This window comes from Dermochelys coriacea, chromosome 6, assembly GCF_009764565.3.
Source record: "Dermochelys coriacea isolate rDerCor1 chromosome 6, rDerCor1.pri.v4, whole genome shotgun sequence".
In the NCBI taxonomy this organism is placed as follows: domain Eukaryota; kingdom Metazoa; phylum Chordata; order Testudines; family Dermochelyidae; genus Dermochelys; species Dermochelys coriacea.
Window position 1 is genome coordinate 16,853,815 of NC_050073.1, and position 15,578 is coordinate 16,869,392.

A 15,578-nucleotide genomic window follows, 5' to 3' on the forward strand; every position below is an offset into this window, starting at 1 on the left:
CCTGAACCATCATGGCTAGAAATAGGAGCTGTGAGATACCAGGCTTTAAAATCCGGATTTACAGAGAATCTCTATCAAGCTCGAACCATATTTTTGGTGATCATTGCTCTCTCCCTCCAACGCCTGCCTAGTTGGCCTCATGGTCCTATGTTGCCTGGCTGCAGAAAAATATGAAAAACTTATACCAATTGAAAATGCTGCATTCCACAGGAGGTGTCAGATTTCTTTTGGTAAAATCTGAGGGATATACAGCCAGCCAGAGACACTATGGCCCTCTAGGCTCCCAGAGTCATGGGATTATGTCAGAATCTCAGTTTGCTTTTTTTTTTTTTAAAACATGACTGTCAAGGTTCCTTCCCCGCTCTGAACTCTAGGGTACAGATGTGGGGACCTGCATGAAAGACCCCCTAAGCTTATTCTTACCAGCTTAGATTAAAAACTTCCCCAAGGCACAAACTTTGCCTTGTCCTTGAACAGTATGCTGCCACCACCAAGCGTTTTAAACAAAGAATAGGGAAAGAGACCACTTGGAGATGTCTTCCCCCAAAATATTCCCCCCAAGCCCTACACCCCCTTTCCTGCGGAAGGCTTGATAATAATCCTCACCAATTGGTACAGGTGAACACAGACCCAAAGCCTTGGATCTTAAGAACAATGAAAAATCAATCAGGTTCTTAAAAGAAGAATTTTAAAGAAAAGGTAAAAGAATCACCTCTGTAAAAGCAGGATGGTCAATACCTTACAGGGTAATCAGATTCAAAACATAGAGAATCCCTCTAGGCAAAACCTTAAGTTACAAAAATACAAAAACAGGAATATACATTCCCTCCAGCACAGCTTATTTTACCAGCCATTAAACAAAAGAAAATCTAATGCATTTTCTAGCTAGATTACTTACTAACTTAACGGGAGTTGGAAGGCTTGCATTTCTGATCTGTTCCCAGCAAAAGCATCACACAGACAGACAGACAACCCTTTGTCCCCCCTCCCCTCCGGATTTGAAAGTATCTTGTCCCCTCATTGGTCATTTTGGGTCAGGTACCAGTGAGGTTACCTTAGCTTCTTAACCCTTTACAGGTGAAAGGGTTTTGCCTCTGGCCAGGAGGGATTTTATAGCACTTTATACAGAAAGGTGGTTACCCTTCCCTTTATATTTATGACAATGACCGTGAAGAAAAGCTTGAAAAGTGACTCAGGTGTAACTGGTGCAGTGACATATGCCTGAGTCTGCTGACAGCCCAAACCAATAGCTCTGAAAAGCGCAAACTGTCCCATGCATCTCAGTGGGGCATTAAATTGAAGACTCTGGAGCCCTGGCAAACACCACTCTCACAGAGAAGGATGCTGGAGGAGAGAGCAGCAGGCCTAGGCCACTCACTAAAGCAGAACTGGTGGGGAGAGTACTGGAGAGCCTCTGTGACCATCAGTGCCACTCTAAGAGAAAGGAGATCCCTACTGCTGCTGAGGGGAAACCAGGCCCCATTCCATTGCCCCTGCCTCTCTGGGAGGGGAGGGCCCCCTGCCACCACTGCAAAGGGTCGGGGCGCACACAGGAATGGAGCCAGTGGGTTCCTCATGTCATGGAGCGTCTAGGGCCACAGATTGCCTTAAGGTGGCCCTGAATATGCAAAATGCATGATGGCACAGTGGGAGGCCGAGGTTGTTCAGGGTGGCTTCTCTTGAGGTTTAGCCACTCCTGCATAATGCACTTCTTTCAGACTCCTGCCAAGAGAACCTGTAGAGTTCACACGCCACAGTGTAGAGAATTCCCTGATTCTAAAGGGCCTGATCCTCAGCTGCTGTAAATAGGTTCAGCTCCGTTCATTTCAATGGCACTAAACCCCAAGTCCCCAGCTATACACAGAAAAGTACAGCTAATCCAAGTAACAACATAATAACAATAAAAAATAACAGCAGTGTGGAAGTAAAACGCTGGCATGATATTTTGTCTGCGTGGTTAAAAAGTGTAATGAGTCCTGATTTTATGGGAACTGGAGCTATATAAATACCTTAGGATAGATGTCAAGCATCAGGGGGTAGCCACGTTAGTCTGTATCCACAAAAACAACAAGGCGTTTTTTACCCACGAAAGCTTATGCCCAAATAAATGTTAGTCTTTAAGGTGCCACCAGACTCCTTGTTGTTTGTTTAGGACAGATGGAAGGCTAGGAAAAAAGGTAATTTAGGTAGAAATTAGCAGTAGGTTAATTCTCAGGCCACTTTTCTACATACGGCTCCCTTTGGCTGCAGGAGGAGTGTTGCCCCGGAGTAGGATCGAGACAACAGAAATGGATTTTCTCCAAATCGAAGGAGTGATCAGTGTTTCGTTACGTGTGTGTGAATGTGGCGGGTAAAGCCGGCCCCAAGTCTCCTTGCGCTAACCCCGTTACTGCCTAAGGAGCTGTCGGGGTAGGCTGCCGTAGAGCAGGGCTTGTGATCTCGGACAGAGCTGGAGGGTTTCGCCGCAGCTTTGTTCCAGGCGCCGCGTGTGTCCCGTTGGGGACACTTGTCCGGGGGGGGGGGAGGAGACGCTCTCGCCGCGGAGCTGCTGCCCCCCGAGGCACCTCTGGCTCCCGCCGCGGGGAAAGGGACGAGTCCGGGTCGTGGCCCAGGAAAGGGGGGGGGTCGCCGCGAGTTGGCTGCAGGAGAAGCGCGATTTACTGTGGTTTGCCCCCTGTCCGCCCACGTGGCTGGGGGCCACCCCCCGCTGCTCCCGCCGGAGCTGCCGCCCCAGCCCTTTGCATAAGCCCGCCGCGCTCAGCGGCTCCTGGGGCGGGTGCCGCGCCCAAGCGAGGACGGGCGCCAGGAGCGGGCCCCGCCCTGCCCGGCTGGGAGCCGGCGGCCGCGCCCCACCCCCGGGACGGGACCCGCCTTCGCGGCTCACTCGCGTGCGGCCGGGAAAAGTTGCGTCTGCGGGGCCGGGACTTCTCCGGGCCGCCGCCGCCTCCTTAGCCCGGGGGGCGGCGGAAGGAGCCGGGCTGACTTGCCGGCTCGCTCCCACCGCCAGCGGCATGGGCGGCCCCGGCGCGGAGCCCCGCACGCAGCACCGCGGGGCCCGGGGAAGCCCATGAGCCGCCCCCGGCCGCAGCTGCGCCTGGGCCCCGGCGGGGTGCCCCGGGACGGGCGGGCCGTCATGCCGGGCAGCGGCAGCGGGGAGCTGGGCAACGCCACCGCGGGCCGGGCAGCGGCGCCCGGCTACAACTTCGCCGCCTTGGTCTTCGGCGTCTCGCTCATCCTCTGCGTCGTGGGCGGGAACCTGCTGGTCTGCCTGAGCGTCTGCTCCGAGCGCGCCCTCCAGACCGCCACCAACTACTTCATCGTCAGCCTGGCCGCGGCCGACCTGCTGCTGGCCCTGCTCGTCCTGCCCCTCTACGTCTACTCCGAGGTGAGTCAGAGCCCGCCCCCTCCAGCAGGCGGCCCGGCGGGGGCCCCCGGGTGCTTCCCAGCCGCCGGCTGCCTGGGGTGGGAACTGCTGCGTCCCCCTCTCCCAGCCCGGCTAGTGCGGCCAGGCGGCGCCTCGCCGCTCTTCTGACTCAGCTCGGCGGCTTGAGCCGCAGCCACACGGCAAAGGGGCAGGGCTTGGACCCCAGTCACGGTGGGAATGCGGCTCTGAGCCCCCCAGAAGCTGGGGCTTGAGTGCTTGCTGCCCCCAGTCGGATTGATTTGTGGGGGTTGGTCTCAAACCTGAGTCCGAAGCCAGGCCTGGCGGGCAGTGTAGACGTAGCCTCCGGGGCTAGCTCCGCCAGGCGGGGGCGAGGGATGGTTTTACCCCTAGGGTTGTGTTTTGTTTCTTTAGGGGCCTGTCAAACGGGTTCCCAATCGAAAGCAAAAAGCAGTTTCCTAAGCTTCTTTCGAGATGTGTCCACTCTGCCCAGCTGAAACGCGTGGATGTGAAACATCTCGGCAATTGGAGCGAGGATCTGGCTGTAGATACTTGGATGGACGGTTATTATGTTGGTTGCATGAGTGGTGGCCGGTTTTGCGGAAGTCTGCCATCCAGGTCTGTAGCAGAAATCTCCTAGTGGTAGCCCAGCCAAAAATACTTTGTGAGAGTAACTTTTCTGCTCTGCGTGTGGCTGGAGAGTGAGAGGTAGCAAATGTGGAACAGACTGAATGTCAGGCCTGTGTTAATTAGAAACTCTGATACAGCACATGCCTGATCCTAATACATTATCTCAGCAGAACTGTTATGATTAAAAAGAGCACTTATTTTCCTAAGCTTAGTTGTAGTGTATGCAAGAGGGATAAGCTTTAGAGCTGGGATGCTTGAAATCAGACGAAGGTTTCTAACCATCAGAGGAGTGAAGTTTTGGAATAGCCTTCCAAGGGAAGCAGTGGGGGCAAAAGATCTATCTGGTTTTAAGATTCTACTCGATAAGTTTATGGAGGAGATGGTATGATGGGATAATGGGATTTTGGTACGTAATTGATCTTTAAATATTCAGGGTAAATAGGCCAAATCCCCTGAGATGGGATATTAGATGGATGGGATCTGAGTTACCCAGGAAAGAATTTTCTGTAGTATGTGGCTGGTGAATCTTGCCGATATGCTCAGGGTTTAGCTGATTGCCATATTTGGGGTCGGGAAGGAATTTTCCTCCAGGGCAGATTGGAGAGGCCCTGGAGGTTTTTTGCCTTCCTCTGTAGCATGGGGCATGGTTGACTTGAGGGAGGCTTCTCTGCTCCTTGAAGTCTTTAAACCATGATTTAAGGACTTCAATAGCTCAGACATGGGTGAGGTTTTTCATAGGAGTGGGTGGGTGAGATTCTGTGGCCTGCGCTGTGCAGGAGGTCAGACTAGATGATCAGAATGGTCCCTTCTGACCTTGGTATCTATGAATCTATGATGCTTTTGCCTTGCAGGTGTGAATAGAAATAGTTATCCTGCAGTGAAGCTCATCAAAGTCAATGGAAAGACTCCCACGGCCCATAAAAGACTATGCTCGGACACTCAAGCTAGTGTTTGGATGTGCCCAAATCGTTTGAGAGGCAGCAGTTTTTTGCTCCAAAGGTGCATGTTGTGGGGGAGGGCAGACCAGAGAGAATTCCTGGAAGGCCCAGCAGGGCTTGGAGACATCAGTAGAGCCAGGAAGCCCAGGTTAAAGTGATCAAGCAGCAGTGTCCTCCCCCTGATTGTCTGAAATCCCTGAGGACACAGCACATGGAGTGAGAACACTTTTGTGCTCACGCGTGCGCACACAGACGTGAGTGAGAGATGCAGAGGCTTTACTGAGGGATTATAGGATTAGCATGGGGCTGGAGGAGAAGGGTTAAAGTGCGGGTTAGGAGAGCTGAACAGGGTTGGGGCAGACATTGAGGGTGTCAGGGAAACTTGGAGGTTGCAGGCAAGAAGGTCAGCTCTGAGGAGACACTGCCATCCAGCACCTGACCATGTTGGATCTGTTGTATATCACGAGGAAAATCAGGGAAAGGAGACAGCAGGCCAGGGAGGGTGAGGTTTGGGGTGCCCTTACCTTCTTTGCAGTGTCCATGGACCGCTGAGCACTTTCTCAGGGTAGCAGCCGTGTTAGTCTGTATTCGCAAAAAGAAAAGGAGTACTTGTGGCACCTTAGAGACTAACAAATTTATTTGAGCATAAGCTTTCGTGAGCTACAGTTCACTTCTTCGGATGCATTCAGTGGAAAACACGGCTGCTACTCTGAAATCTCTGTGGACTGGCAGTGCCCAGCACAAAATACAGCAAGAATTGTATGCCATAGAGAGCTTCCCCTCTGTACTGGGCATTGTAGATGGCACAATGAAGTGCAATGTGCGTGTTTGGGGTGGGAGGGTAGGTGCAGAAGGACGACTGACACAATGCAGCCTTTGGGAAATACACCTATTCCTTGAATAGCATGGCTGTATGTGATGCCAACCAGGTGTTGACAGCTTGGATGGTTGGATACCCAGGATCATGCCTTTACTTGTATGCTCTGCCATTGCCGCCTCCTTTGTTCTCTCGATTTACAGCCTGAACCACGAGCTTCATGTTGGTGAAGAGGGTCTGTGAGCACCTACCAGCTCATTCTCAGGGGTATGTGTGTCACTTCTGTAATTATGGTCTCAATTTCTGAAGCTAGGATTTCTCTTGTTCTCTCGTCCTCTCTGCCATCTTCCCCATCACCTGTGCCAGCTCCAAATGCTGTGCACTGAGCCCCCACCAATATTGTCTGAAAATAGCTTGGCTCTTACACTGTAGATCTAGGTCTCATTAGCATGTACAATGTGCTAGTTTACATACGTCTGTGAATCTAGAAGGCATTTCCATTCAGTCCTGAGTACCTGGGGAATTTCTTTGGGTTGGATGCACTTCAAAATCCCATAAGTGCTGGACACTGGGACAACCTGGGTGCAGCCAAATACCAGTTTAAAAAGACAACTTTAATTAAACTGGGTCAATTTAATAGGGCTAGTCTATATTATATTATCACAGCCAGACATCAGTTTTGTTTCTGATGATATCTTGCTGGGATACAGTTTACATGTGGGAGGGTGTGAGAATGAATATGGGGTGCTTGATTTTCAGTACTTGATTTTTTTTTTTTTTTTTCTTTCTCTTTCAGTCCAGGTCAATTCAAACTGCCCCACCAAAGTGGGCCAAGTTATGCTTAGTTATATGCTGGAGTAAATCATGGCAATAACCCATTGAAATCAGTGGTGTTACTCCTGGATTTACACCAGTGCAACAGTTCAAGTTTTGGCTGAGTAGGTTTTGTGTAGTGAGGAGAACATCGAATCTAAGAATCCCAAACTTTGGAGTGGAGAAAAATTGGATCTGAATCTTTCAGGTCAGATACATCACTTGCCGTAGAAACTAATACCCTCATGGTCTTCCTTTGTCTCGCATGTCACTTAGGGAAGGAAAGGTGAGCAGACGGTGCTGCAGGTCAGAGAGATGAGTGCGGATTCCCCCCTCAACAGGACAGGCCTGAGCAGCTTGCGGTTTCTTGTTGAAATGCAGGAATCTCTTACTTCAGGTTTTTAGAGGCATTAGTGGTTCTATGGATAATGTGATTGAGGTTTACAGAGCTGATTAAAAGATTTAGACACAATTGTGGGTGAAATCATGGTTCCATTAAGTCAATGGGAATTTTGCCATTGTCTTCAGTGGGTTTCACCAGTGACTCCTGTAATGCTTGCTTTCTCCCACCTTTTTGTCAGTGATATATTCAAAGCAGGAGTTGTCATGCGATGTGCCTGTTTAGTGCCTAGCACAATGAAGCCCTGAACTCAGCTGAGGCGTCTGGTTGTTACAACAACAATAACAATAATAATAATAAATCAAAAGAGCTAGTTGAGGTTGACATGGGCTGTGTTTCTATATCTCAAACACAACTTTCTTTATTACAGCTAAAACTCTCGTCCTCAAGAGAGGATTAAGGGTGTTGCACTGAGCAAAGTTAGGCCCTATACTCAATATGATGGCCTATCTCTGTTTGTCTTTAACACAATAACTTTTGAAAACCACATATGCTCAGGGTTTAGCTGATTGCCATATTTGGGGTCGGGAAGGAATTTTCCTCCAGGGCAGATTGGAGAGTCCCTGGAGGTTTTTCGCCTTCCTCTGTAGCATGGGGCATGGTTGACGGGAGGGAGGCTTCTCTGCTCCTTGAAGTTTTGAACCATGATTTAAGGACTTCAATAGCTCAGACATGGGTGAGGTTTTTCATAGGAGTGGGTGGGTGACGTTCTGTGGCCTGCGCTGTGCAGGAGGTCGGACTAGATGATCAGAATGGTCCCTTCTGACCTTAGTATCTATGAATCTATGAATTCCAAAATTTCAGGGAATGCTCTAGACATTCCTGCGCAGAATCTGTTGATTTTGGTGAGAACTGGAAAAGCCATTTTCACTTATTTTTTAGCAGGACAGCACTGGGGTGTGGCCAGGCTTGGCAGCATAATTGCACCAGTTGCTTTGATGACCCTGTCACGGAGTGTAGGGGAGTCAGTGCCCTGCACCCTTCTTCCTGGGATTCACCGCGACTCTCAGCCAGCCAGTAAAATGGAAGGTTTATTGGACAATAGGAACACAGTCTAAAACAGAACTTGTAGGTACAACCAGGACCCCTCAGTCAAGTCTTTCTGGGGGGCAGGGATCTTAGACCCCAGCCTTGGGGTTCCCTACGTTCCACCACCCAGCACAAAACTGATACCAAAAGCCTGTCCAACAGGCTCTCTCCTCCAGCCTTTGTCCCGTTTCCCCGGGCAAAGGTATCACCTGGCCCCACCCCCTTCCTGGCTCAGGTTACAGGCTCATCCCCTGCTATCCCATCCCCAATACAGACAGTCCCAGTAAAACTAGACGACATTCCCTGGTCAATCCACCCCTCTCCATACTGCGTCACAGACCCCACCGGCCATTGCCATGGGAACCACATCATGAAGCATTTCTAGTTGAAATCACAGGGATGAGGTCACGTGGGTGTGGCCTTGGGCAGAGCCCCAGGAGAAACAAGGCAGGGCATCCCAAGTCTTAGTCTGTTGGCTTGGTGAGGTGGAGGATGCAGCTGGCTTTTGGATTTGTTGAGACCCAGCTGCTCCAGAGGGAGCAGTGTCAGTGTGTGCAGCTTGGGGAGATCATTCCATGGGTAAGAGCCTGTCCAGGGGATTGTGGGAGTGGCTGGGCCAGTTGCAGCTATGTGACTGAGCGAACCCAGGAAGAGAGAGGGCACCAGCTGTCCATCCTTCCCTTTTAATCTGGGGGTGGGTAGAAAGGTACTTTGGAAGGGGGAGAGAGACATATCTGACATGGGGTAGGTGTTGAATGAGGAACCCTAGTATGGGGGAGCAGAAAATGGGGGGGATGACACATGGCGCCCCTGACATAAGGCAGGGTGCGTGTACTACTTAGCGTATGCGCAACGTGCCTCCGGTGGCATGTGACCAGGATTCATCACTCTGTTTGATCTGCTGGTTGGATCATTAGCTTCCTTGGCCCAGGAGGAGTACTGATGGGAATGCTGATCCATGACCCCGGGGGAGGGGGTGAAAAAAAAAAAGGAAAATACTACTTTTAAATGGTGAGTTTAAAGTAAGTCCCTACATAGGTGTATTACATCATTACTTGAATTTTACACTTTGCTATCTATATCGTACCACAAACAAAACTGATCTCTTTTAAGACTAAGTGACAATCCAAATGCCATTGATGTGAAAGTGAGCTACCAATGAGTGCCATGCAATTGCCCATGCTATGGAAACTACACAATATTGGAACTCGGAGTCTGCGAGGTGACCAAAAGCATCATGCTAAAATAAAATAAAATAAAATAAAGGATTATCTTAGACAGCTTCACAATCAAATTGAGGTTTAGTTGAGCATTCTTTAAAATTGCTAGAGGTTATACATAGATTCTATGCATAGACTGTTTTTGTTTTTCAGAAAACCTGAAAAGCCATTTGCACTTAAAGTTGGCTAACCCACAGAGCTCAGCCTACAGAAGCAATGAAGTGTGCAGCCCTCTGCCTTAGGCTGAATTTTTTAAAAAAATTAACAATACCTAGGTCTACAGTTACAGTTAAGCTGTTTCTCAGAACAAGTTTAGGGAAAATAACCTTGTTCTGAGAAATAGCTTAACCATTTTAACACAAACTATTATATATATATATATAAAATCAGCTCAAATAGTTTGTCTAGCAGAGAGAGAAACACTGAAAAATGGGGTCTTATAATGTTAAGGGTGCCTACCTGTGCCTTTCCTACCTGTGCTGTTTATAATAACTGAGAAAAGAAAAGATTGATATAACAGTGGTGAGCTGTAAAGGTTTTATGGCCAGGAGTTTGGGATAACTGCATTATTCATGGTTGGTGAAATGTGGTGTTTTTTGAGTAATGTGGAGAGGCCATGTGACACAGAGGCCCATTGGTGGTTCACTATTCTGTGTCAGTAACTCTTGTGAGGCCTGACTTACTCACTATACCTAACATACTGTTGTCATGATACTTACCCAAAAAGTGGCATGTATTATATCGTTGGAAAACTACAAACTCACTGATTATTAATATTCTTGCATGATGTATGTTGGTAAACCCATAAAGGACTTTATAGATATATGCTGGAAATACATGACTTTAAAACCATGCACATTAGGGGGAGCTGATAAATAGGCTTCTCCAGACAAAAGATGCATGATTTCAAAGATTTACTGAACTATTAAAAAAAAGGGGTAGGGATGAGAACTCCATAGCTGTCAATCGCTTGGGGGACTCAAGTGGCCAGAGCTCTTGAAATCACAGAATGTTGTGTCCTTCAACCAAGGGGGTTGACGTCTCTAAGATCTGAGTTTAGGTGAGAAACCAGCTTGGCAAAGATTTTAACTTGCTGAAATTAAGTTTTAGTCTTAGAAGTATATTTTTACTTTTTTCTTGTAACCCTTTCTATCTTTATTCCTTAAGAACATAAGAACAGCCATACTGGGTCAGACCAAAGCTCCATCTAGCCCAGTATCCTGTCTTCCAACGGTGGCCAATGCCAGGTGCCCCAGAGGGAATGAACAGAACAGGTAATCATCAAGTGATCCATTCTCTGTAGCCCATTCCCAGCTTCTGGCAGAGAGGCTAGGGACACCATCCCTGCCCATCCTGGGTAATAGCCATTGATGGACCTATCCTCCACAAATTTATCTAGTTCTTTTTTAAACCCTATTATAGGCTTGGCCTTCACAACATCTTCTGGCAAGGAGTTCCACAGGTTGACAGTGTGTTGTGTGAAGAAATACTTCCTTTTGTTTGTTTTTAAACGTTCTGCCTATTAAATTCATTTGGTGTGACCCCTAGTTCTTGTGTTATGGGAAGGAGTAAATAACACTTCCTTATTTACTTTCTCCATACCAGTCATGACTTTATAGACTGCTGTCCTATTCCCCCCCCTTTAGTCATCTCTTTTCCAAGCTGAAAAGTCCCATTCTTATTAATCTCTCCTTACCACGGAAGCTGTTCCATACCCCTAATCATTTTTGTTGTCCTTTTCTGAATCTTTTCCAATATATCTTTTTTGAGATGGGGCTACCACATCCGCAGTATTCAAGATGCAGGCGTACCATGGATTTATATAGAGACAATATGATTTTTTCTGTCTTATTATCTATCCCTTTCTTAATGGTTCCCAACATTCTGTTAGCTTTTTTGACTGCCGTTGCACATTGAAGGGATGTTTTCAGAGAACTATCCACAATGACTCCAAGATCTTTTTTGATCGATGACAGATAATTTAGACCCCATCATTTTGTGTGTGTAGTTGGGATTATGTTTTCCAATGTGCATTACTTTGCATTTATCAACATTGAATTTCATCTGCCATTTTGTTGCCCAGTCAGCCAGTTTTGTGAGATCCCTTTTGTAGCTCTTTGCAGTATGCTTTGAACTTAACTGTCTTGAGCAGTTCTGTCTTATACTTGGTATCACTTAAGCCTATGACTTTTTGTTTAATAAACTTATTTTCATTCTATTATAAAACAATACAGTGTTGTGTTTGGTCCAACTCCAGTTAAAGTAATGAGCAGCAGCGGATTGTCTCTTTAAAGGAGCAATGAAGAAGGTTTTCTGTGAGTGTTCCAGGAGAGGGTTGCACACTAGAGGGCAGATGGTTTGAGGGAGGCTCAGAACTGGGAGGGTATTTGGGTCACCCTGTAAAAAGTACCTGGACAGTGGAAGCTAGGGTGTGACGTGCATGCTTGTAAAGCTGGCTGTTGGTGTCAGGACTGTGAGCCACAGTAGCATAGCATGTAAGGCAGTGGTCACCAACCGGTAGATCACTAAGACTAATATCCACTGTCAGAGGCTCCACCGTCGACCAGTCTATCATAGGGTTGCCAACCCTCCTGCAGCCAAACCAGGAGATCGGCCACTAATAGTCTGGTGACGCAGCAGGACTAAGGCAGGCCCTGGCCCTGCGCCGCTCCCGGAAGTGGCTGGCATGTCCAGCAGTGGCTCCTGGGAGGGGAAGGTCTCCGCGCACTGCCTTCACCTGCAGGCACTAGCCCCCGCAGCTCCCATTGGCAGAGGGGCCAATTGGACCCAGATCCTATAGGCTCAGTCCAGTCCCTTAACCGTACAACCGTCCTTCTCCTTGTAAGAGTTCTACAGGTTGTTGTAAAGCTCTGCCAATAAAACCTTCATTCCACCACTTGTATCTGTCTCACGTTGTTTCTGAAAAGAATTAGTTTAAACATTGGAGGGGGGGAGAGGGGGGTTGTTTTTAAGCTGTTTCAATCCCCACCCCACATACTCTACTTTTCCTGTCTGATTTACCTGCCTTAGCAGTATGAGTCAACTCTTGAGAGCTTTGCAAGAGAGAACAATACTCTGTAACTAACTGAGTGGAGATGCTTCTAGAGTAAGTTTTCTATGAATCCTAATGTTGTGACATAAGGTTTGATGTCTTGCAGCTGACCAGGGCTAGAAGCCTTATCCTGATGGACAGGAGCAGGAAATGCCAGCTCCCCAGTGGGACAAAGCATCCATTTCACACCATAGTGGCTCATGAGATAGCAGATCTTAGATTATTGCCTGTCCGTCTGACACCTCAGACCAGTAAACTTAGGGGTGGAAGGGACTCATTTCTATGTCAGGTTAATTCTGTCAAGCAGAGGTGGATTAGCGGGCAGAGTGCTGCAGAACTGTCAGAGGTGTGCAGGACAAATGTAGTTGATCATATGTATATCACTATCTAATACGTGGAAACTGTATGTTGCACATGTGTACTGTACATGCATACATCTTGCACACGTGTACACACACCCGGGACTTGTCTGCTCTGGGGGTTTTGTGGCAAAATGTGGTCACAAACACGCTTCAGTGAACACATTTTTAAACTCCATTTAGCTCCTGGTGTAGGCAAAGGAAGAGATGTTTAAAAGCAAGTTAGCCAGTGGTCAACTTATGAGGGACCATTTTATACATGGAAGGGGTTGCTTTGCCTTTCAAATGACTTTCCTTGCAAGTGTGCCTAGGGCCCAAAACCTGCCGTCCTCACCCAGATCCATTTCCCGTGGCTTCACCAGGAGCTGCACCTCAGTAAAGGCTGGAGGTGAGATCCTGGGGAAAGAACCACAGTGTCCTTGTCTTGCTGGTGTGACAACCCCCAAGCAGCTGACTGGAAGGAAGGCCATGGGGAGAGTGTGGAGTGTCCCCAGGAATCCCAAAGATGCTTCAGATGGAGCCACGCTGCCCATTGGTGGTGGTGATGGTGGTGGGGGCAAGGCGTAGGTGTCAGTGCACCTCTGGAGGGCTGGTGGCACAGTCAGTGTGGGACACTGTCCCTCTGGAGGCAGAGTAGCAGTTAAGAGCCCAGACCTGCAAAGCTTTGGGGGAAGGATGAAGGGCTCCCCATAATACTGATAAGCTCAGAGTGCCTTACCAATAAAGTCTGGTTGAGGCCGCAAAGAATCTCTTGTACTCCTGCTCCAACTGCACCCTGCCCAGCTTTGATCTCTTAAAATCCTGACTTCCCAAAGTGCAAGTGGAGGGGCTTCTGCATTTCCTCTGAGGGAAAGGGGGATGTGACATCTCGGGTCTGCCCATGCTTCAGCTGAAATGAATGGGAGTTTTACCCATCACCTAGGGCAGGAGCAGGACTGGATGCCTGCTGTACCAGTGTAATGTATCACGCACCCTGTGAGCGTTTTTCTTAATCCACACTGAGCGACCGTGCTTTGAGACAGAACTGAACCAGGAAGTTCTACCGGCAAGCAGATTTGTGTGGCTTGGTTACATAAACTACTTTGTCTCTTAGCTCTTTATAATTGATTAAGGAGGAAAGGAGAAGATTTTCAGTGCATCTGCTAAACTTAACATGCTCCGATTACAGGTCATCAGTGTTGCAGCCAAGGCATTTCTGGGTCTCTGGTGTGGTTATTTGCCCCAAACAGATACTTGGGACAAAGTACTTCTCAACCATTTATGACCTATTCCTTTAGACTGGGGTTAGATACTCTGGGTTTCTGTATAGTATAAAAGATCATCTTGCTTGGTATGTATGCGTTATGTGCGTTTGTTCACCTATTTAGAGAACTTTTCTCCTGAAGTCCTAGATGAAGAATGAGAACACTTCCCTCCAGTATTTCCCATGGCTTTTTGGAGACCTGTATTCTTTCACTGATAACACTTAAAGATTCTATTGGAATAATGCAGTCTTAATGGGGCACACAAATTCATGCATCCCTAGAATTATAAGAATATTTATAATCCGGTGCCAGAATGGTTTTGAGGTGGTGGTGAAGACTAGTAATTACAGTCCAAAGCCTAGATTTTGAAAAGTAACTATATATGGGTGCCTCAGTTTGAGTCCCTATCCTGAGACAACTTAAAAGGGCCTGATTATTCAGAAAGTGCTGAGCACTCACCTTCTGAAAGTCAAACCCCTTCAAGGTGTCTCAAGCTGGACAGCCAAAAATTACTAGTCACTTAAAAAAAAAAAAAAAAAAAAAAAACACAAAAAAAACCTTGCCTGCAAAGATTAGATGCAAGAAAGGACCTTGGGCAAATTGCTGGTGGTCCTTGTTTCTTCCAGCCAACTTGCTCTTAGAATCATAGAATCATAGAATATCAGGGTTGGAAGGGACCCCAGAAGGTCATCTAGTCCAACCCCCTGCTCAAAGCAGGACCAAGTCCCAGTTAAATCATCCTAGCCAGGGCTTTGTCAAGCCTGACCTTAAAAAGCTCTAAGGAAGGAGATTCTACCACCTCCCTAGGTAACGCATTCCAGTGTTTCACCACCCTCTTAGTGAAAAAGTTTTTCCTAATATCCAATCTAAACCTCCCCCATTGCAACTTGAGACCATTACTCCTCGTTCTGTCATCTGCTACCATTGAGAACAGTCTAGAGCCATCCTCTTTGAAACCCCCTTTCAGGTAGTTGAAAGCAGCTATCAAATCCCCCCTCATTCTTCTCTTCTGCAGACTAAACAATCCCAGCTCCCTCAGCCTCTCCTCATAAGTCATGTGCTCTAGACCCCTAATCATTTTTGTTGCCCTTCGCTGTACTCTTTCCAATTTATCCACATCCTTCTTGTAGTGTGGGGCCCAAAACTGGACACAGTACTCCAGATGAGGCCTCACCAGTGTCGAATAGAGGGGAACGATCACGTCCCTCGATCTGCTCGCTATGCCCCTACTTATACATCCCAAAATGCCATTGGCCTTCTTGGCAACAAGGGCACACTGCTGACTCATATCCAGCTTCTCGTCCACTGTCACCCCTAGGTCCTTTTCCGCAGAACTGCTGCCGAGCCATTCGGTCCCTAGTCTGTAGCGGTGCATTGGATTCTTCCATCCTAAGTGCAGGACCCTGCACTTATCCTTATTGAACCTCATTAGATTTCTTTTGGCCCAATCTTCCAATTTGTCTAGGTCCTTCTGTATCCTATCCCTCCCCTCCAGCGTATCTACCACTCCTCCCAGTTTAGTATCATCCGCAAATTTGCTGAGAGTGCAATCCACACCATCCTCCAGATCATTTATGAAGATATTGAACAAAACGGGCCCCAGGACCGACCCCTGGGGCACTCCACTTGACACCGGCTGCCAACTAGACATGGAGCCATTGATCACTACCCGTTGAGCCCGACAATCTAGCCAG

General features: G+C 48.0%; 1 protein-coding gene across 1 annotated transcript in view; it reads left to right on the top strand.

The window, feature by feature from the left end:
• The first annotated feature begins 2,883 nt into the window (after positions 1-2,883).
• The window catches only part of DRD4 (dopamine receptor D4), a 30,126-nt gene continuing 17,431 nt past the window's right edge, over positions 2,884-15,578 (top strand). Inside the window, exon 1 of the mRNA XM_038407916.2 lies at positions 2,884-3,385. Within this exon, the coding sequence (XP_038263844.1) occupies positions 3,068-3,385 (318 nt within the window). The 5' untranslated portion in view covers positions 2,884-3,067. The remainder of the gene's footprint in view (positions 3,386-15,578) is intronic.